The sequence below is a fragment of the Macaca thibetana genome, chromosome 8 (assembly GCF_024542745.1).
Source record: "Macaca thibetana thibetana isolate TM-01 chromosome 8, ASM2454274v1, whole genome shotgun sequence".
Lineage (NCBI taxonomy): Eukaryota > Metazoa > Chordata > Mammalia > Primates > Cercopithecidae > Macaca > Macaca thibetana.
The window spans coordinates 76,615,477-76,638,036 of NC_065585.1; the positions used below are offsets into that span (position 1 = coordinate 76,615,477).

The 22,560-nt window shown below is 36.8% G+C and overlaps 1 protein-coding gene across 2 annotated transcripts in view; it reads right to left on the reverse strand.

The window, feature by feature from the left end:
* Window positions 1-22,560, reverse strand: part of PREX2 (phosphatidylinositol-3,4,5-trisphosphate dependent Rac exchange factor 2) — a 283,120-nt gene that overhangs the window by 171,563 nt on the left and 88,997 nt on the right. For both annotated transcript variants that reach the window (XM_050802148.1, XM_050802149.1), the window contains exons 9-11: window positions 15,655-15,804; window positions 12,816-12,960; window positions 8,030-8,130 (exon numbers count right to left, since the gene is read on the reverse strand). In XM_050802148.1, the coding sequence (XP_050658105.1) occupies window positions 8,030-8,130; window positions 12,816-12,960; window positions 15,655-15,804 (396 nt within the window). The remainder of the gene's footprint in view (window positions 1-8,029; window positions 8,131-12,815; window positions 12,961-15,654; window positions 15,805-22,560) is intronic.

A 22,560-nucleotide genomic window follows, 5' to 3' on the forward strand; every position in this document is an offset into this window, starting at 1 on the left:
AATGCTACAAAGTTGAGCAAAAAGTGCTCTTCAAAGAGCAGATACTCAAACTAGTGCATTGTGATTTGATTCTCAGTCCTACAAATGAATTTTACCATGTATCTGTTTTATCACACTGTGATCAGGCCAAGACCACACATACACCAATCTTGACCATTTATCCTGTGTTTGGACCTCCAGAGTAGCTTAAATCAATTTAGTATCTAACCGATGCCAAAATTGTAACTGTTCTTACATTAAGAATTGCTTTAAAATGTCAATGTTTTTTCTTATTGGAAAACGAGAGTGTTCATTCTTTATTACCATCCTCAAGATAAGACTTTTGTATTCATAAAGACTCCTATTCCCAGGACCTGATGCTTTCACTGATGAATTCTACCAAATATTTAAAGAACAATTAATTCCAATCCTTCTCAGACTCTTCCAAAAATAAAAGATAAAGGAACACTTCCAAAACTTATATTACAAGGCCAGATATGAATACTACAAGAAAAGAAAATTATAGACCAATATCACTGATGAACATGGATGCCAAAATCCTAAACAAAATACTATCCAATCAAGTTCAATAGCACAATAAAATGATCATATACCATGATCAAGTGGGATTTTCCCTGAGAACTAAGGGTGGTTCAACATATGCAAATGAATAATTATGATGCATCACATTAACAGAATAAAAGATAAAAATTATATGATGATCTCAATAGAAGCAGAAAAAGCATTAGTCAAAATTCAACGTCCTTTCATAATGAAAGGTCTCAACAAATTTGGCATAGACGAAATGCACTTCAACATAACAGAGATCATATATGACAAGCCCACAGCTAACATAATACTCAATGGTCAAAAGCTGAAAGCTTTTTCTCTAGAATAAGACAAAGATACCTACTTTCTCTACTTCTGTTCAACATGGTACTAGAAGTCCTAGCCAGAGCAATTAGGGGAGAAAAAGAAATAAAAGACATTCAATTGGAAAGAAGCAAAATTGTCTCTATTTGTAGGTGGCATGATCTTATATATAGAAAACCATATAAATTCCACCAAAAACTAATTCAGTAAACTTGCAGGATACAAAGTCAACATTTAAAAAATCAGTAGTGTCTCCATATACTAACAATGCACTATGGAGAAAAGAAATTTTAAAAATGATCTCATTTAAAATAGAATCAAAAAGTAAGATATAACACTTAGGAATAACACAAGAAGGTGAAAGATCTGTACACTGAAAACTATAAACCACTGATGAAAGAAATTAAAGAAAACACAAATAAATGGTAAGAAATCCCACGTTCATGGAAGTGAAGAATTAATTTTGTTAAAATGTCCCTGCTACTCAAAGCCATCTACAGATTCAATGTGATTTCTATCAAGATTCCAAAGGTATTTTTCACAGAAATAGAAAAAACAATCCTAAAATCTGTGTGGAAGCACAAAAGACCCACAATAGCCAAAGCAACTTTGAATAAAAGGAACAAAGCTAAAGGCATGACATTACTGACTTCAGACTCTGCTACAAAGCCATAGTGATAAAAACAGCATGGTACTGGATAAAAGCAGACATGTAAACCAATGGAAGAGAATAGAGATCAGATCCCAGAAATAATTCCAGCTTTATGGTCAATTGATCTTCCACAAAGGTGCCAAGAATACACAACGGAGGAAGACAATCTCTTCGATAAATGATGTTGGGAAAACTAGATATCTACATGCAAAATAAATAAATTATTATTTATTAATTATTAATAATATAATTAATATTAATATATTACATGTTATATTAATGATATAATAAATATAATAATATAATTAATATAATTTAATTATATTATTTAATTATTATAAATGGGACCCTTTATCTCACACCATATATAAAAATAAATTCAAAATGGACTAAAGACTTAAACATATGATGTAACACTATAAAACTACTAGAAGAAAAGATTAGGGAACAGCTTCTTGACATTTGTCTTGGCAATAATTTTTTGGAGAGGACCCCAAAAGTATAGGCAACAAAAGCAAAAACAGACAAATAAAAATAGACAAATACACTTGCATCAAACTAAAAAGTGTATGCACAGCAATTGAAAGAATCAATAAAATTAAAAGACAATCTATGGAATAGGAAAAATATTTGCAAACCATATATTCAATAGGAGGCAAATATTCAAAACATAAAAGAAATTAATTCAATTCAATACCAAAATTACAAATAACCCAATTAAAAATGAGTGAAGAACCTAAATAAATACTTCTCAAAAAAAGAAATAAAGATGCCCAACAGGCATATGAAAAGTTGCTCAACATCTCTAATCATCCAGGGAAATGCAAATCAAAACTATAATAAGATATAACCTCACACCTCTTAGGATGGCTATTACCAAAAGACAGAAGTGTTGGTGAGGATGTGGAGAAAAGGAAACCCTTGTACACTGTTGGTAGAGATGTAAATTCATACAGCCATTTTGGAAAACAGTATGAAAGTTCCTCAAAAAGCTAACAATGGAACTACCATATGATCCAGCAATTTTACTTTTGGGTTTGTAATTCAAAGGAAATAAAATCAATGTGTCAAAGAGATATCTGCATCCCCATGTTCACTGAAGCATTACTCACAATATCATGATAAGAAATCAGCCTAAGTTTCCATGGATGGATGAATGGATAGATAGAGAAAATACGATATACTGTATTGCAAACTTGAAAATTGATAAGAGAGTAGATCTTAAATGTTCTCACCACAAAAAAAGCGATAACTATGTGAGGTGATTAATACAATAATTAGCTTGATTGTGGTGATCATTTCACAATTTACACATATTTCAAAACATTTTATATACCATAAATATTTGTCAATTATACCTCCATAAAGCTGGGAGGAAGGGGAGGGAATCTCCTACTAAATCTCTACGTTTTCTCTTTTTCAGGCTAAGTTGTTTTATATACTGTCTAATAAAAAATGTCTGTTTTAGAAAGTAAAAACCTCAAAGTAAAAGTCAAAGAGTTTATATTTAAATATTTTCTTTACAAGGAATGCAACATTTGCAGAAGAGATAATTTGCTGCAAAGAGCTATATTTTTATGATTAGATGAAAGACTTTGACCTTTATTTTTTGCTAGAAATGTTGAAAGAGGAAAGAAAGTTGTCAGAATTCTCATTAACTACATTTGATGCATCCAGAAGAAAGTCAAAAGACTTGTTAACACACATAAACACACACATACACAAGTGAAGTTTCAGCTCTTTTACCCCAGCCTATCCAAACATTCTACATGGCTTATGACCATAAATTGTTTTAAAAAAAAAAATACAATACAGCTTTTTGGTATCTTTTCCCCAAGCCAAGTCATACATAAAACAGACTGTATGAAAGAAATATAAAATCAAGAGAAATACTGTGAAACTCTACGTGTTTTAAGATCAGAATTTTTTTCTACTATGCAATCTACCTATTTCCATTTTTATCCCTTAATAATCATTGAAATAGATTGTCTTGATATTCCAGAATTCAAGAAGTTGAGCCCAAATGTTTTTGCCACAATGAAACAAGTGGTAGTCTAACCTATTTGACAGGGAGAGCTTAGCTGTAAGGCAAATGCTTGTGAATAATGAACCTTGGGTTAATCTCAACTCTTAGCTGTTGCCTTAGAAAAACCCTGAACTGTTCTGCATTCGAATTTACTCTCCCAATTTATCTAGCATGGAAAATGGGTGTATAAACTACAGTTCAGGTCCTCTAGTGAAAACAGAAAGTTGCTTAACGCAATCTTTTAAATAATTGTGTGAGAGAGCCAGGGGTGTAGTGCAAATGTTTAACAATTGGCTCTCTAGGTGGTGAAGGTGGGGGGAGTAGAGGAGAAGTTCTGATTTGCGGCATTTGCCCATTTCTGTTGTATAAATACTCCCACTCTAACCAATATCAAGCTTCCAACCTAAAGTCACTGACCATGGAGTTAAAGGTGCGGTGGCACTCATTACACAGTATTTTCAGTATACACAAGCAATAGATATAAATAACCTCAACAGCATAGATAATAGTAAAACATTGTAAAGTAATGAGAAAGTGATACATTTAAAGATTGTTTTACAAGTCCAGCATGGTGGCTCATGCCTGTAATCCCAGCACTTTGGGAGGCTGAGGTGGAAGGATTGCTTGAGCCCAGGAGTTCAAGACCAACCTGGTCAATATGGCAAGACCTCATCTCTACAAATTAAAAAAAAAAAAAAAAAAAAAAAAAACAAATTATCCAGGCATGGTGGCATGCACCTGTGGTCCCAGCTACTCACAAAGCTAAGGCAGGAGGATCGCTTGAGCCCAGGAGGTTGAGGCTACAGTGAGCCATGATCACTGTACTTATCACTCTGAAATTATTATGTTGTTTTACTTGTGTCTTTGTTTATTACCTCTTTATCTCCCTATCCCTTCCCTGGCCTCCAATATACTCTAGCCTGCGCAACAGAGCAAGACCCTTCCCCCAACCCCCCGAAAGAGTGTTTTACCCTTTTTGCAACATAATTTATGCACTTACATGTTTATATAATTGAATTAATAATAATTGTGTTAAAAAACTAACCAGCCTACAAAAGTATTTAATTATCAGCTCTCAGGAGATTGTATGAGCCAACTTCAGCACACCATGGGATATAACAAATATTAATAAGATATGAGGTCTCTGTTCTCACATAAGCATTCCTACTGCAAAGAGTAGCACCAGACAAGATACATATTGTCAGCATACCACAAAGAAAGCATACACGGCCTCAACCCTAGAGTTCCTGCTATAGCAAGGCTTTGCTGATGGCGAAGTTCTCAATCATATTTGCAATGTGAATAATAGCAGTAATAGTCAACTTCTTTTTTGCTTGCTCTCTTTAAAACAGATGGTTCATTCAACTTTATTTTAGGAATTCTATTTTCACCAAAATGCAGCTGGAACCACATACTAATGATACTAGTACATTTGGCTCATATCTCTTTATTCTAATAGAATTATTCTACTAATGTGAAATTGCATAATATGTTCTCTCACCCCTAGTTTGCATGTCAACATGAACCAGCAACCTTTATTTCTTAGTAGTTTAAATCTGTCATTTCACTCTGTCCATCAAGAAACCCAGCTGCTCTCATACTTCCTTCTAGAAAGGCAGAAATATGCTAGGATACGATGGGAGAAGTCATTTTTGCAGGAAATGTTGGGAAGAAAAACTAGCTGGTTTTCTACTGGTTAACACTAGCTACCGTAACAAACAAACCTCCCTAATATAGTGACTTAAGTTGTAGAAGCTAATTTTTCATTGAGGTAAAATCCAATCAGTGGTGGAGGATGAGGGATGGTGCTCTTCTCACGCAGGGTCTGGGGTCTGACAGAGGCTCAGTCATCCTTAATGCATGGCTCCCAGGGTCACCTTGTATTTTGTGTTTTTTTAATAGCCTGTACACTTCCCTTGTGCATCACTTTTGTGTACATGTCCTTGGCTGCAACTCAATTTCACGGCCTCCCCTTGACTGCAAAGAAAACTAAGAAATGCAATGTATGCACACCCACAAAAAACAAAAGCTAAACCAATTTGGTAGACAACTACTCAATTTCTGCAACTGAGGCACAGTTCCCAGGACAATATAAGATCTATTCAATCCTATTAAAGACAGAGTAATTATTATATATGCTAGTTAGCATTTTACCATGTTAGTATACAATAGTCATAATGTTATTTTTACTTTTAAATTTTTAAATGATGCTTTTAGCCTACCAGATGCTAAAAGCAGCCATATAATGCTTTTAGATGTTTTAATGATGCTAATGAAACAAGCACAAAATCATATACAATTTATAAGTATCATCTGTTCACTCAAAATATAATCATTCATTCAGCAAATATTTATTGAGCACCTGTATGGGATGGGAATGCCAGGCATTTGCTATATAATAACAAATGAGGCTCTTGTTCAGATGGTGTTTATATTTTTATTGGAGGCCAGGGAAGGGATAGGGAGATAAAGAGGTGATAAACAAAGACACAAGTAAAACAACATAATAATTTCAGAGTGATAAGTACATAAAGAAAGATTTCAAAGTAAAAAAAAAAAAATAGGACATTGGAATCACAGGACAGGATGGTCTAAAAGTCAAAGGGTCATGGAAGACATGAGTCGTGAATAAAAGGATTTTTGTCTTTTCATTCACAGCTCTGTCTCTATCACTTAGAAAGGCTCCTGGCATATATTAGGGATTAACAAGTAACTGTTGAATGAGAAGAGCAAAAGCTAAGGTCCTAAACAGGAAGTCATCTTGGAGTGTTGAAGAAAGAGACAGAAGGTCAGGGTGGCCACCGTGCAACAAGTTAGGTACAATGCGAGGTGTCAAGCTCTGAGACGAAGTCAGGGGCCCTATCACATCGGATCTTGTAGGTCATGGTAAGAAGTTTAGGGCATGTAATAGGTCTGAACTTTTCTTTAAGTTTGATCGTAAGCAATTAGATGGTTATAAACAGAGGAATGCTTTGATCATATCCCCATTTTAAAAGGTCTCTTTAGCTGTGACCTGGAGAGTGTACTACGGGAGTGGAGAACAAAAGTGGAAGCAAAGGAGGAGATGACAGTGACTAGAAAGAAGGTAGGGATGCTGAAAGGGAGAGAATTCATTGTTTAGGGACTTATTTTGGTGGTAGAGTTCACAGGGCTTGACGGTATGAGGGAGAGAAAGGAATTAAAGATGATTCCTGGCTGGGTGGATGGTGGTACCATCATGTAGGCAACACCCAGTGTCATAAGGAAAGATGGGAAAGATCTGGTTTGTTTGCACAGCATCTAAGAAAGGAAATGAACATCAAAATACCATAGCCAAACATCCATATTTATTAATAATTCCCTTTTTCTCCTCCCCCACAATTTACCTTAGAAATTCTTTAAGCCTCTGTCCTGAGTCCCATCAACACTGCTTTCTTGGTTTTTGTCTGTTTGTTCATTGTCAGTATTCCCAGGAGTCTAGTACTCCCTTGAAATGATTCCAAATATGTCTCTCACCTTATTTCTATCCTGAGCTTCACCCCACATTCTCAATCGCTTGCTGGTCACTCCCCACTGGCTGTCTGACACAGTCCATAGCAAAGCCTGCATCTTCTCTTTCAACCCTGCTCCTCCTCCTGAATTAGTTATCTCAGTCGTTCAGAGAAGAAGGCTCAGAATACTCTAATCTCTCTCTTCATTCTTCATCACCCACATCCAAAGAGTTATAAAATATGGTATTTTAGCTTTGCCAGAATCTCCCCATGGGTTTTTTCATGCCCATGGATACAGACCTGCCAAAGCCCTTGTACTGCCACCCCTGGGTGCAGCAGGGCCCCCTGTGGGGCCTGGTGCTTTGCAGTCTTGAACCTCTCCACTTCAGGCTCCATGCTGCTGCATCTCATAGCTGTGGACCCAAGTTCTGATCATGGCTCTGCTTAAAAGCATTCATCAGCTCCTGGCCCCCTCAGAATAAGCCCAAATGCCATAGCAGACTTCAGATCTTCTGGAATCCAGGCTCTGCCTGCCTTTTTGCCACACCTCCCCTCGCCAGTATGTTCATCCATGGACCCACGTGAGGCTCTGTGCTGGTCCCCACACAAACTCACCCACCACTGTGCTGGAGTGCTGTTATTTCCTCCAGGTGGACTGCCCCTCTGCCCTGCAGTCCCTGGCAGAATTCTATTCATTCTGCAATGCCCAGCATCACTGTCATGTCCTGTCCTCCATGAAGCACTCCCAAATACTCTAATTACTATAGAAGTAACCATGCCTTCCTCCACAATCCCACTTCTCTATTTTCTAACATTTGCCTGTATTGAAGCTCTTCATTTTAAGGTTAACAAAGATAGCCCCATAAACCCACACTCCCTGAAACACTGTTCTACACATATTAGGTACTAAAAATGTTGTTAAAAACAATAAGCATCCTAATATGGGGAATTGTAGACTAAACTGATGAATGGGATTAAGATACATATGGTGAATAAATGTATTAAACAAGTAATTAATAAAGTAATTACCATGGTGAATGATTCCATTTTCTAATAATGCTTGTCCCAAGTGCACACCTTCCTCAGGCCTGTGAATCTCTCCAATTTCCAACAGCCATGACACAAATTCGCTGCAACAGAAAGCCAGTGAAAAAGCTAAATGGTTAATTTTTTCCTCAGCAAGTCTTTCCATACCATCCAGTCATGAAGCAATGATGAAAGGAATCTCAAAATATAAAGGAATATTTGCAACACATTTCAACAGATTATTTTTTCACATATGTAAGGCCTACAGCCATTTAAGTTGAACTCTATTCTAGAAAACCTATGTCTGTACATTCAGACATTACTAAACTATACTTAGTTTTAAACTGTTCAACTTGTTGAGGTCTCTAATAAACACAAAGTGGAAATTTTAGAGTAGCTTTAATTAAAAGGTTAGCATTAACATAAAGGCAAATATGGGACTAAAGGATTGCAACAGATCCTAAAGATAGCTAAAGTCAGCACTGAATAGAGTAGTAATAACTTAATATAAAGAGGTAAACTGTCTTTAATGTGGTTCCCAGGCACAGAGAACCAGTGAGTTTAAAGATCCAGGAAGGAAGAACAAAACAAAACTGCATGTACCGTGTGATAGGTAGGATTCTACAGAAATCCTCTCACTGCCCTCCTACCATACCAAGATTCCCTCCCCTTGGCTTTTCAATTAAATTCTAATCTAGGTACTGCTCTGAAGGGATTTTTGCATATGTAATTAAAACCCCAAGTCAGTAGACTTTAAAATATGTAAATTATCCCAGTGGGCCTGATTCAGGGAGTGGAACCCTCTGAAGCAGAGTTTTCTCAGGCTAGTGGCATGAGAGGAAGTCAGAGAAATTAAAAGCATTAGAAAGATTCAATGTGCCACTGCCAGCTCTGAAGATGGAGAGGACCTGGTACCAAGACACGCAGCCTGCAGAAGCTAAGAGCAACCCTTGGCTGACAGCAAGGAAACAAGGACTTCATTCTTGCAGCCTCAAGGAGCTGAATCCTGACAACCACCTGAGTAAGCTTGGAAGGGAACCTTTCCCCAGAGCCTCAAGATAAGAGCCCCGTCTGGCCAGCACCTTGATTTTGTGGTCATGAAACTCTAAGCAGAGAACTCACTTGAGTTCTCTTGGACTTCTGACTGGTGTTGTTTTAAGCTGCTAAGTATGTGTTCATTTGTTATACAGCAATAGAAAACTAATGTACACCAAAAGACATATAAAAGTTTTACTACATTGTTTTGAAAATGTGAAATTACTTGGTAAATTCATTATTGTATCTCATCTGTCATCATAAGGAATACTCCAGCACAGAACCATCCATCAGAACTGTCTACCACACACTGCTGCGGCTGTGAAGGCCACAGTGGATTATAGGTTACATCTGTCACCACTGCAGGGCAGCCCCAGGCATCACAGATAATAAGGATGATGTTTTGTATCACTTAGGAGAGCCTCAGCTAGATAGCGATTAAAAACCAAAAACAATGGTCCCATGGTATCATTAAGGGAACGCTAAATACAGAGACATTTTACAAATAAAAAATATTATGTTGCTCATGTTTTAAAAGTCTAACATTTGAACTTTTATATAAATGATTGAATTTGTTGTAGATTGGCTTTCTTTTTTTGGTTAGAGAAACAAAGCTATGGACTGCATCAGGAAATTATTTCTTCATTAATTTCATAAACAAAAGCAAGAAAATTGACTAATGTCAAATAATTGAGGGATATAAAATTCTAAAAATGGGTTGTCTAGACTACAAAAATAAGGCAGAAAAAGTTAAAAAAATTTTATTCTTTTATTAAATAAGAACCATTCAAAACCATTGCTTTTCTATTGCTGCATAACAAATTCAAAAGAAAAATATAAGAAAAGGTGAAACAAAGTGTAGCAGTTAATATCATGCACTTTGCCATAAGACCATGGGGACTCAAATCCTGTTTCTGTTTCCACTACCTGCATGACCATGAGTTCATGAATTTAGCTCTTTAAACCTCAGCTTCTTCATTATTAACATAGAGATAATATTAAGAATGTCGTGCCAGGTACAGTGGCTCATGCCTGCAATCCCAGCATTTTGGGAGGCCGAGGCAGGTGGATCATTTGAGGTCAGGAGTTCGAGACTAGTCTGGCCAATATGGTGAAATCCTGTCTATACTAAAAATAAAAAAAAATTAGCCAGTTGTGGTGGCATGCACCTGTAATCCCAGCTACTCGGGAGGCTGAGGCTGGAGAATCACTTGAACCCGGGAGGCAGAGTTTGCAGTGAGCCAAGATCATGCCACTGCACTCCAACCTGGGTGACAGAGTGAGACTCTACCTCAAAAAAAAAAAAAAAAAAAAAAAAAAAAGAATGTCAATGTCATAGTGCAGCCAAAGGATTAAATGAGATGACAGATGTCAGGAACTCAGCACGGGGCCTGGCACATAGTGAGCTTTACTAACTCAGTGGTTGACAAGTGGGTTGAGATGGTTATTATGTAGCTAAGGCATAATTCTCTAGTCTGATGGCACTAGATTCCTGAAAATGTCCAATTACAATGAGGGAAAAAGCCACTTTAAATATTGCTATAAACTGGAAACATTTTTAAGAGCGAGAGGTCAAGAGTAAAGGAACCCAATGAGTGGCTTTATCATTGGACCTACTGAGGGAATGGGGAAATTCCATCAACACTCTGCTAAAGGACAATGATCCACGCAGAAATGATCTCAAACTTGCACTGTAAGCAGCAGTAGTGTGCTGTTATGGAAAAGGCCACAATAACCTAACATTTACTGAGTCTCTCCTACCTATTAGGTGCTCTGGGAGAAGCTTCATATAGCATCACAACGAACTTGCACTATTCCCATAGGACACAGCGTGAGTGAAGGGTTAGCAAAATCTATTCTTCTTCAATAAGAACAAATTTGGCCCTGGGCTAACTTTCTATCATAGCTATGCTCCCTTAGACACCTGATGAAGGTAGTGTGTCAACTGCTAAACTAGGCAGCATTGCAATGGTAAAAATGACCCCTGGTGGCTAATTTGCATATCTATAAAAACCTAGTGGGAAGCCATAACTTGAAGTCACTCTTTTGCAAGTGGTCATATCCCAGTGAGGACCCTGAAAGTTATGCCCATGGGGTGGGTACAAGAGATACTGTCGTTTTGCTGCACAGGGCTTCTATGCCAAGATAAACTCACATCTTCTCTTTCCCTTACACGAGAGCTACTACCACCCAGTATAGCTCACTGGCAGATGTGTAGCCTGCTGGGAGGATTACTCCCAGGGAAGAAGAAGGCCAGACGCTGCTCTGCAGGCAGAGGTTTTCCTGGCCTATAGATTTCTGAGTTGGGGGTTGGGAAGTGTATTAGCTCTTTTTCACACTGCTGTAAAGAACTTCCCTGAGACTGGGTGTATTAGTCCATTCTCACACTACTATAAATAAATACCCAAGATTGGGTAATTTATAAAGAGAAGAAATTTAATTGATTCACAGTTCTGCATGGCTGGGAAAGCTTCAGGACACTTACAATCATGGCAGAAGGGGATGCAGGCACACCTTACATGGCAGCAGGTGAGAGAAGGCAAGTGAAGGAGGAAGAACCCTTTATAAAACCATCAGATGTCATGAGAACTCACTCACTATCATGAGAACAGCATGGGGGAAACCACCCCCATGATCCCATCACTTCCCACTAGATGCCTCCCCTGGCATGTGGGGATTACAACTTGGATTATAACTCAAGATGAGATTTGGGTGGGGACACAGCCAAACCATATGAGGGAGGCAGAGGTAGCCTATGATTATGTTGTGTGTTCCCATCGCTGGTTAAAAAGACATCCTACTGTAGGTAAACTCTACCATCATCTCCACGTTTTCAGAGCAAATGGAAACTTAACCATCCCAAATCACACAACAAATTGGTGGTACTACTAGGAGCTGAATAGATAAGTTTGATGACAGTCTAGACTGTAAACTATCACTCCAGCCTACTTTATAAACTTGGGCGTTGCTATTCACTAACAATATGAAATTGTTAAGCTCCCTGATCCATAGTTTCTGTATCTTCAAAAAAGTATAATGGGATTTAACTCCTACCTAAGTATGTATTCCAGCATTAGAAATAATGTATAGGAAGAAGTCAGCACAGAGGCTGGCCTAAAAAGAGCTACCTGAAGGCAGCTAACCTTCTTTCTGGTCCTGCACTCATTAAACCAGTCAAGGAATCCCACTTTATGCTGTGCAAAGGAACCAAACAACACTCAGTCACTCTGCTCTAATCTAAAAACCAAAGTGACCTCTCTGCCTATTGCTCACTGCCTGTCTCTTCACATGACCCACATTTTCAGACTCTTCACCTACACCCTTTATCCTGAGTCCAGCTGCCTAAATTCTAAATTAACTGGTAGTTCAGACTGTCTCTTATCTTCTCTTTCTGATTCTGACTTTCAGGCCCTATAAACATGTCCGTGCCCAACCAGTCATCCTGTCCCCTGCAGGCAAACCTACCTGCCTATCACTCCTTGCCTGGACCCAACCTCCCTTTCCCCTGGGATCATGACATATCAGAAATCTGAGAAGTCAATAATGAATGGACAGATGCCTTAAGTTTCCTGGTCATGATCCTGGCTCTCTGTCCATTCGTTCATCCTGCTACAGCCCAGGAAATGGCAACTGTAAAGAAGTTTTCAGAAATGCCAAAGGGAATATTTTTAAAGGAAAACTAATTGAAGGAAAGTTAACAGGTGAGATAATGAGAATGTAAAAGAAAGTCATGCACCCAAACTCCCAACCCTACCTTCCAAGAAAGCATTTAGGGAACGTAGTCAGTTTTCTTTTTCTGTCTTTGATCAGATTTCCTTGTCTGCACATCATTTTATAAAGTTTCTCACCCTGTTCAGAGATCATTACCCAGGTATCTTGCTCCATTCCTAATTTTAAACCTATCAAAAATGAGAGAAAGGAGAGGTAACTGAAAATTCTCTTCATTCATTCATTCAGTTGTGCCTTCATTAAGCAAGCATTTGTTGTAGGTCTACCATGTGCTGGGGGTTGTGGATACAGACCCCTGTATAATAGTGCCCTGGTGTTCAAGAAGCTCAGGGGCTAGGGAGACCTGCAAGGCAGGGCTTCCAGGATATATGTCACCTTCATGCAAATTGTGCCCCAAAGGCATAAAGCTTTAGCCAGAGGAATAAGAAGAGCAGCTGAGTCTCAGCCTCCATTGAGTCCTGGACCAGGCACCCTTGCTCAGGTTTAGATCAGCAGAACTGGACAGAGTAGTCATAGAGACAGTTCTGGTGGGGAAAAAAAAAAATGTGATATAATGGAGGCATACTCAGGCTACCTCACCTCTCCCTGAGAAATGTTAAGAAAGGTTTCACAGAAGGGACCTGTCTTGAATGCACAGGTATGAATGGGGGTTTCTAGAGAAAGCAGAGCTAACTCATTTGAAGAAACATGGAGGTCCAGAGCTATGGGTTGTAAGAGAAAAGACAGGAGATGGGCTGGTAGGATAGCCAAGATCCTTGCTCAACCTGCAGTTTCAATTTGTTTCATTCCTTAGGTATTGGGCACGCAGCTAAGTGTTTTAACCAGTGGGAGGAGCAAGGTAGGGTAGTGCGGGAAAGAAAGTTGTGTTGCTTTGGAAACAAAGCTCAGAGGACAGTATGGGGAACAAACTGAAGAGGGAAATATTTTAAAAGAGGGACACTGTTAGGAGAAACCTCAAAAGTTCAAGGAAGTTCAACTCACTGCGAATAAGGGTAGGGGCCATAGGGCAAAGAGGATGAAGTTGAGAAATAGTTAGGAGGCGCTATTGATAAGATATTGGTTAAATGTGGGCATGGAATAAAGAGAAGAAATCAGATGCCTTCCGGGCTTCTGACAAGAGTGACTGAATGGATGCAGGGAGGCATATTGGGCAAAGGCATCCAAGTAACCAGGAGTTCGGTGGGTACCGAGTATGCGTAGTGTAGACATTCAGGTGGGAGTCCAGGACTCAGGTGAAAACATGAGCATGCCCAGGGGAGGACTGGGTATGCGTAGTGTGGACATTCAGGTGGGAGTCCAGGACTCAGGTGAAAACATGAGCATGCCCAGGGGAGAGGGCAAGGCTGGACATAAAGTTTAACAAATCGGCAGTGTATAAGTGGAAGTTAATCTGATGGGAACAGATAACCAAGACGAGGAATCTAGTTAGAGAAAAACAGTGCCAAGCTAAAATCCTAGGAACACTGGCGCTTAATCAGGACTGATGAGGAGCTGTTGCAGAAGAAGGAGAAATACTTGTATTATTTTTAGTCGTCTAGCTGCAAAATTTCCTACCAGACCTTTATTTTTGACAATGCTGGAGCCATTAACATCTGTCTTTATTCAATAATAATACCTTAAGAATGAAGTCTAATAAAAATAAATATAAAGATAAAGATCATAAGCAGTTTTAGAGAATGTGCTTTTTCACTTGTTTGGGGGTTTTTATTTTTATTTATTTATTTTTTGTCTTGGGTGAATCATAGTCACGCTTAAAAAAACAAAAAAGGTTCAACTTGATTGAAAGTTTGATTCACCTTTTAACTATTTGTTTGCTATTTGAATTAACTGCTACGTTCAATAAAACTTAGAGTCAGTCACATATTCATAAACTTTGTTTTAAAATTTTCTATCTGGTTCTTCATCCAGGATCAACCAAAGGAGTATTTGAAAACGCTTTGGAAATTCTACAAGTATGTACCATGAATATTTCAATCAAGGTAGCAACCTTGCATATTCTTCAGGGGAAAACATCTGAAGACGGAAGAAAGAGTTCTTTGTGTTCTGAAATTTCATTACAAATGAGGTGTTTTATTCTTGGGTCTCCAGAAGTAATCAACAATGTCATGCTTCTTAATTAAGAAATCAGTTGTTAATTAGTAGAAATACAAGCATTTCTATTTCTGAGCTGAATTATAGAAATATGCCTTTTTGCAGATAAACTTCACACTGGTAAATATAGCCAGGCCAAATTCCTTTTGTAAATTTTTCTAAAAGCATAACACAAATTCGAGATAGGCCTCCTCATATGAACAAACAACTAATTGGGTTACATTGTATTATATTCATAGACCTAACAATTTTTAAAAGTTTGTATAAATCCAGAGTGCTTTAATCTATAATTAGGAATCTAACATATTAGGTCTAAGAAATTTTAATGTTCTGTTAAGTATACAGAGAACAATTGGAAGCTTTACAACACTGCATTATGTTACTGAAGCTTGTCACTTAAAGAAAAATTTGGTAATGCTGCTTTAGAAATACCAAGAATAAAATGAAAAGAAAATTGAACAAATTTTCCATTTTAAAAAACTAAAAGACACTACCAGCCATAACATAATTATTTTGCTAACTATATAAGTATTACATAACAATTTTGTAAGTATCAAATAAATCTTTTATCAAATAAGTATGAGGCTCACGTTACATAGTATTAGGCTGGTGCAGAAGTAATTGCTTTCAATGTCAAAACCGCAATAATTTTTGCACCAGCCCAACAAGCAACCATCATATACCTTTCTACTTTCTCATGATTTCCCATTATCTACTCCTATGCTAAGTTAGAATCTTCGCTAAGTATAATAGTGCCCAATTCATACACCCACCTTTCCGCCGTTCTCTTTCTTTCAAAATAGCTTCAAACCATTCATGCTTCTCTTCAGGTGTTTTTGCCATACAAACAAACCATTTATTTTTTGCTGTGTTATGTATCTTCCATCCATTAACAACAATGTGTCCACTGCTATGGAAATCAGCTGTAAATTAATGGGTAAAGGCAAATGAATAAAATGTAATATGCAATATTATTATATCAACACTATCATTCAATACATAAAAGTTCCAAAACCACTGAATTGTTCAACATATCTTTGCTTTATATATGCATTTTGAAAAACGTACACATTTAAAAATTTTAAGAATGCATTTATATTGCAGGCAGTCAGTGCTTAATAATGGAACATTTCTAGCTCGCAGTGTTAATACATTACATGAAACTAAACACTACAAACTAATTAGCACTTATATGCTCCATGCTAAAAAATATTGTCAAAGTTTCTAAATAAAAGAATAACATGCAAGGTATTTTCTTCTCAAACATTCAAGATGTCTATTTATTTTATCTTTCTAATATTTTTTTGAAATAGCATTCTAGGTTTCAGAGACAATTTATGTCCCACGGAACAATTTTCTATTATTTAATGAACTGCACACTAAGGATTGGCCAATGGAACACACTAAGAGTGTAATTACCTAAAACTGCAATAAATGGAAACATACAAATGCCAAAGCATTATCACTGTACATGGTCGAGACATACACTCTTTAAACCCATTTCATTACATTTATGTAACATAAATAGAAACTTATGGAAAAATTTTTGAAGATAAATTTACATTTAATTGTCTTTTTTGATACCTCACCACAGTTTTGGATAAACTGTCATGCTGAGTTTGAAAATGTCAACAGCAAACTCTATACAGTAGTTCTCTGTCTAACAGCAGGTAGAGAATAGTGACATAACTTGCAAACGACCTTTACTGGCACGACAGTCCCTGCAAAGCAAAGATTCCAAGATGGAAAAACCTATGACAGAGGCCTGAGTCAGCACCTGTACCAATTAAAGTGACCCTTTTCATGTGTCTCTCCTGAAAGTCATTCAGCAGCAAAGGCCAGTGTTGAGGAGGTAAGCCATAACAAAGTTAAAGGTGGTTTAGAAAATGACTTTGTGGTACTTTTCTTGTTTTGTTCTTTTCTTCTCAGATGATCTATTTTATGAAGCTTTTGAGTAGAAACAAATGTGCTTGGCACTCATTCTCCCAAAATCTGGTTCCCATAGTCTTTTTCACTAGCTCCAAAATCACTACACATTATATGAGGTCAGACTAATAATACCACAAATCCATTATCAAATGATGCTGTTCAGTTGTGGAGTATTTAAAGGTTCCAGATTACTTTTGAGTCAAAATAGGATGATATTAGACATTAGTCTGTATTTTCTATAGGTGCCATAATACATGAATAATCAGTAATGACTTCTGATAATATAGAGATTTAAACTGGCAGATCCTTCCCTCCCAAAAAATTACAAGCAATTTTTAAAAAGATTTTTTGTACTATTGTTACCTTCGTGTGTTTAATTCATGTTCCGATCCTACACAAAGTAAGAGAACTTCATAATTCATGTCAGATAAGTATTCATGAGCATTAGTAGGAAAATAAGAATATTACTTCATAATTACAGTGCAATTCCTCCTTAATATCTATAAAAATAACCAGCTGAGAAATTATGATAAACTGGTGGGAAAAAATTCAGAAATTCTCAAATTCTACAAGTTTAGAACTGTCCCCCAACCCTAATCACTTGTGACCTAACAAGACCAGAATCACAAACAAGCCCAAGCTTTTTTTTAGGCTGTCTTCTCTCTATTAAGTCAGGCTATGATTAGCTAAGTGAACCTGGCACCTGCAGCTTAAAAGATCCCACATGGCCACTCAGGTTACTACACCTTTAACCATTACTCTAGATAAAGAAAACCACAGTAGCCAAATGCAGCCTACAGTCATAAACACTGGACTCACTCCAAAATGAACACAGTGTAGCCTTCCCACAGAGCACAGGGAACACAGGTTCACATGCCAAAATCATCTGGGTCATGCTCCTGACACCACACAGGTGTACCCCAGGGCCAGCCATCTCTATAACAGGGGGTTTTCCTTCCTTTCTTTCCTGGAGTGAGTCTGGTCACTGGCCTCTACACACCCTGCTGGCCCTCCCTCAAATATTTTTCATCAGGCCACTTCTTAGCTCAAAAGCCACCCATTGGGTGTCTCACCACTGAATCAAGTCAAAACTACATGTAGACTTTGCTTTAAAGATTCTTCCCAAACTAACTCAACTCTGTCTAACTCCTTCTGTTTTCCACTTTGTTCTAATGCCTTCCCACCATGCTTTTCTCGTCTGCTGCTTTCCTGGTTGTCCTGTGAATACTTATGTATTTCCCAGGCTGAGTTTCTCATCAAGCTACCCCACACTCCTCTCTGCCTCACAGATTCTTACTCCTCTTGAAAATGGACCCATCTCCTCCATTGAAGCCTGGCCTGACCAATTGAGCCTGTGCATACACATTTCTTTTGGAAAGCACATAATTCAACTCGGAATCAGATAAGTGAGCATGTGATTGATCACATGTGGCTACTGTCTCAATGTACAGAAACCAAGATCATTAGCTGACTGTAAAATCTACTAATATGGTTTGGGTCTGTGTTCCTGTGCAAATCTCATGTCAAATTGTAATCCCCAAAGTTGGAGCTGAAGCCTGGTGGGAGGAGATTGGATACTGGGGAAGAATTTCCCCTTTGGTGCTGTTCTCACGATAGTGAGTGAGTTATCGTGAGATCTGGTTGTTTAAAAGTGTACAGAACGTCCCCCGCCCCTCTCTCATGCTCCGGCTAGGAAGACGTGCCAGTTTCCCCTTCACTTCTCACCATGATTTTAAGTACGCTGAGGCCTCCCCAGCCACATGAACTATACAGCCCACAGAACCATCATCCAATTAATCCTCTTTTCTTTATAAATTACACAATCTCAGGCAGTTATAGCAGTGCAAGAATGGACTAATACATCCACTGTCTCAAATAACAGCTTAATTGCTGCACTAATATTTTAAAAGAACAGCTTGTGTCAAATAATTTTACATTAAGAAATAATGTTCCTTTTTAAATTTTATATGCTAGCTAATTTCTATCACACCAATTTTAAAAATCATAAGTAATTTTAAACATATATATGCACATACACTAACACACATATACAATTGAATATACACACCACAGGCCTCAAAATGTAGTATACATACTTCATAATAGCATCAAAATTACCAAATTTTATACAAAATAAGCAATTGCTTCTCATTTTTTTCAAAAGCTACAGAGACATATAAATAGCTTCACAATTTTAATCATAGTACATTGTCCAATATCTTCATACTTCAAAATAAAAATTAAACTTATCCATAAAGAACACCCTCACTAAAGTCATTAAAAAGTCCAGCATTGCTTTGTACTTAGTCAGAATTTGGTTTAAAAAATTTAAGTGAAAGAATAAATAATTTATTAAATGGCAAACGCAGGAATTTCCAAGCTTCAATGGATCTAAAATGTTAATTTTATAGGAAGAATAGATTTTAAACTGCCATTCCTTAAATGTTGAATATCCACATTCAACAGTCTTTAGTCACAGATTTCTTCCAAAAACAGAAAAATCCAAGGGACAGACCTGAACAAGTCACTAATTACTTGAAGCTATACAGTTTGCAAATTCCTTGCTCTTATTTCAGTACAGTTTCATATAATTAGATGGGATTTTTCCAAAACTGATACACTATAAATCTCAGTGGACGTGCCAGTATTCTTTCAATAAATTTGCATTTCAATGAGATGGAAAATATCCAAGTATTATAAAAAGGTTAAGAAACAGAAGAAATTGCCAGACTATGTTATCGAAAACATCAAGAAACTGATGTCTAAATAATGTATTCAATCCTTGTCCTGGAGATCAACACTGTGAATTCATAAATTTCTAAGGGAAACTTTCAAACTTGTAATTTGTTCATAAATATTTAACATTGAGAAAAAATTTTTGAATAAATTTCCAGCATCCCAGATAGCATATGATATTATTTTGGGCAAAAAAAAAAAAAAAAAAAAAGATTCTAATTGACTTTTCCTTTTAAAAATCTAAAAAGTAGTTCATCCCTTGACTTTTCTGAATTCCCAAATATATTCTGTTAAATTAATAACATTGAAAATGTATTTTTAAAAAACTATTATATTCTTATATTCTTTTCAACATTTGTTAAGCCATTGTTACTTTTTAATTAAGAACATATTCAATCCAGCTTACGCAACAATACTACAGTTGTGAAAGTAACTGGTTTATCTAGTCAGTAGACTGGTATGCAACAATAAATACTATTTTTGGTGATAAGGCATGAAGATAAAGATGATGATCATTAAGATAATACAGGTACTCGATTTAAGCAAAAAAGGATACAAAATTATAAAGTTCACATTTTCAAGTATTTTTAAATCTGTGCATGAAAAGGAAAATTGCAGGAAATATTTTGTATATAGTCTTATGTATTTGTCTTCGTATGACATTATTATCTAATGTTTTTTGCCTTTATATTTTTCTGCAGTTTCCAAAGTTTCTTTAATAAGCACAATTTAATTTTATAAAAATAATGTATTCAATATATTAAAATAGTCTCAAGTATTTATATCTAAAGGGAGAGCTAAATTGTTTTAATTGACTTACTTTCAAAGAACACCTTAAGAATAAAAAATTTTCATCTTATCCAATTCAAATTTGACGAATGTATTGAAATCTATGGTATGCCAAACACTGAACTACAGACCACATTTTCTAAAGGTCAACATTCTCACCCTCTGTCCAACCATAGAAATAAACTGGTGCATAAGAGAGAATACTAATGATCTGGTACTACTTTCTGAATGGCTTTTCAGGCATGCACTATAAAAATTACCATGAAAATTAATTCCAGGAAGTTCAATAGCTTTCCTACTATTGCCTTTAAGCTGAATTTTCTTTAGAGCATCATGATCAAACTACTAGTCCCAGAAAGAATCTTCAAAGAATTACTTAGATTCACTGAGAGTTGAAATCTGAAGAACGGTTGCATGGAAATTTGGCCACAGATGCAAGGGTCAACATCTGCCTTGAATATAGGAATTAATGAATAACATGGAAAGACTTAAATAAATATATATACAAATTTTTGCACTTTTGCACATTATACTATCATTTAAATTTCTTTCTATACTAAGATATAACTATGATATAAACTAAGTCATTAAGTATTATGAATAAAATTACAATAATATTATTTATCAAAAGATTCAAGATGTTTACATGTTGGCTGAAAACTTTAGTCTCATCCCAAGTACAATTAATTTTTCTGCAAGTTTTGAGCTATATCAATGCAATTAGTCATCTGATAGAGCTCCTTCCTTAGAAAACTATTTTATTATACACACAGTATACAAAAATACTCAGTATTTGTATAATTCAAATGGAAGAAAAACTTTTCCATTCCATTTTCCATCACAAGTTCTAAGTGCTAGGTACAGTGGTGCATGCCTGTAGTCCCAGCTACTGAGGCTGAGTTGAGAGAATCATGAGTTCAAGTCCAGCCAGGGCAAGATAATGAGACTCCTCACCACCACCCCATCTCAATTTAAGAAAAGGAAAAAAAGTTCTAAGCATGCTTAAAAAAAAAAAAAATATATATATATATATATGTGTGTGTGTGTGTATATATATGTGTATATATATACACACACACATCAATTCATCCATTTTATTATTTATAACTAAATATGGTATAGGTGTTTGTATTTTTCTTTTGGCAATGACAGATAAGCCTGATAGCATCTGTTTATCCCTCATTTAACTTATCCAGGGGCCAAGTATGGGGGGTACTTGGCATAAGGACATTAATCAGCTCTGCTGAGATCCATCTGCGTCAGAGCTTCATGCGTAAAGTAAAAAATACAGCAGACTTAAAACCTGAGCTCATCAAAAAAGAAATGAAGATTCTATGCTGGAAATGACCAAAGAAACAACAAAGGGAAAAAGTTCATGCAGCACCCAGATCATTTCTGGGTGCTACCAAACTCAATCTCTGTAGGCTGATGCCTTGTTCCCTCACTGCTCTCCACTTGGTCCCTCTCTATGTTACAAAGCATGTACATGGAAACCCAGCAAACTTAACTCTATCCCCAGCTCTGTTCTAGTCAGCTTGGTAAACATGGGCAGTTAGTTCTTAAACCTGGCCTCATTTCTATTATCTGAAATGTTAATGGGGTACATTAATTGATCATTAAGATCCTATTCCTCTTCAAAATTTCTATTATTCAATTTCCAGGTCTGAGACCCCCCAGAAACCTAGTGGATATATCCATGAGAAAACTAAATTTTCCTTGCAGGAAACTAGGGTATGGTATCCAGTTGCAGCCTGAAAATTATTTAAGTGACCTTGTAGCGACCAGGTACAGCCAAATTCCTGCTACATGTTGCTTATATATATTGAAGAAAAAGTAAAGAGGAGGAAAGCCCCAGTTGAATAATACAAAGTCTAATAAATGTCTTCATCTTATTTTAAAGAAAATCAAGCCTGCGAATTTGTGTCAAGAGGTTCCATCGGACAACTAACATGACAACTAAATATCCTGCAATGTCGTGTCTTTCTTCTAATTCAAACACAACAAGGTCTTAGGCCCTGTATTCCACAATGCTTTTGCCCTCAGAAACTGGGGACCTGTAGGCTGGATCTAACTAGCATCAACAGAACTTTTTGGTGGAATTGAATCCAAGGACCATTTGTGCAATTCAAGTCACCCTTCACAGGATCTCACTCTCTTACCATCCGCCCCAGATACACTGGAAGACAGCATTTTATGGCCATGCCTCCAAAGGTCCTGGGCTCTTA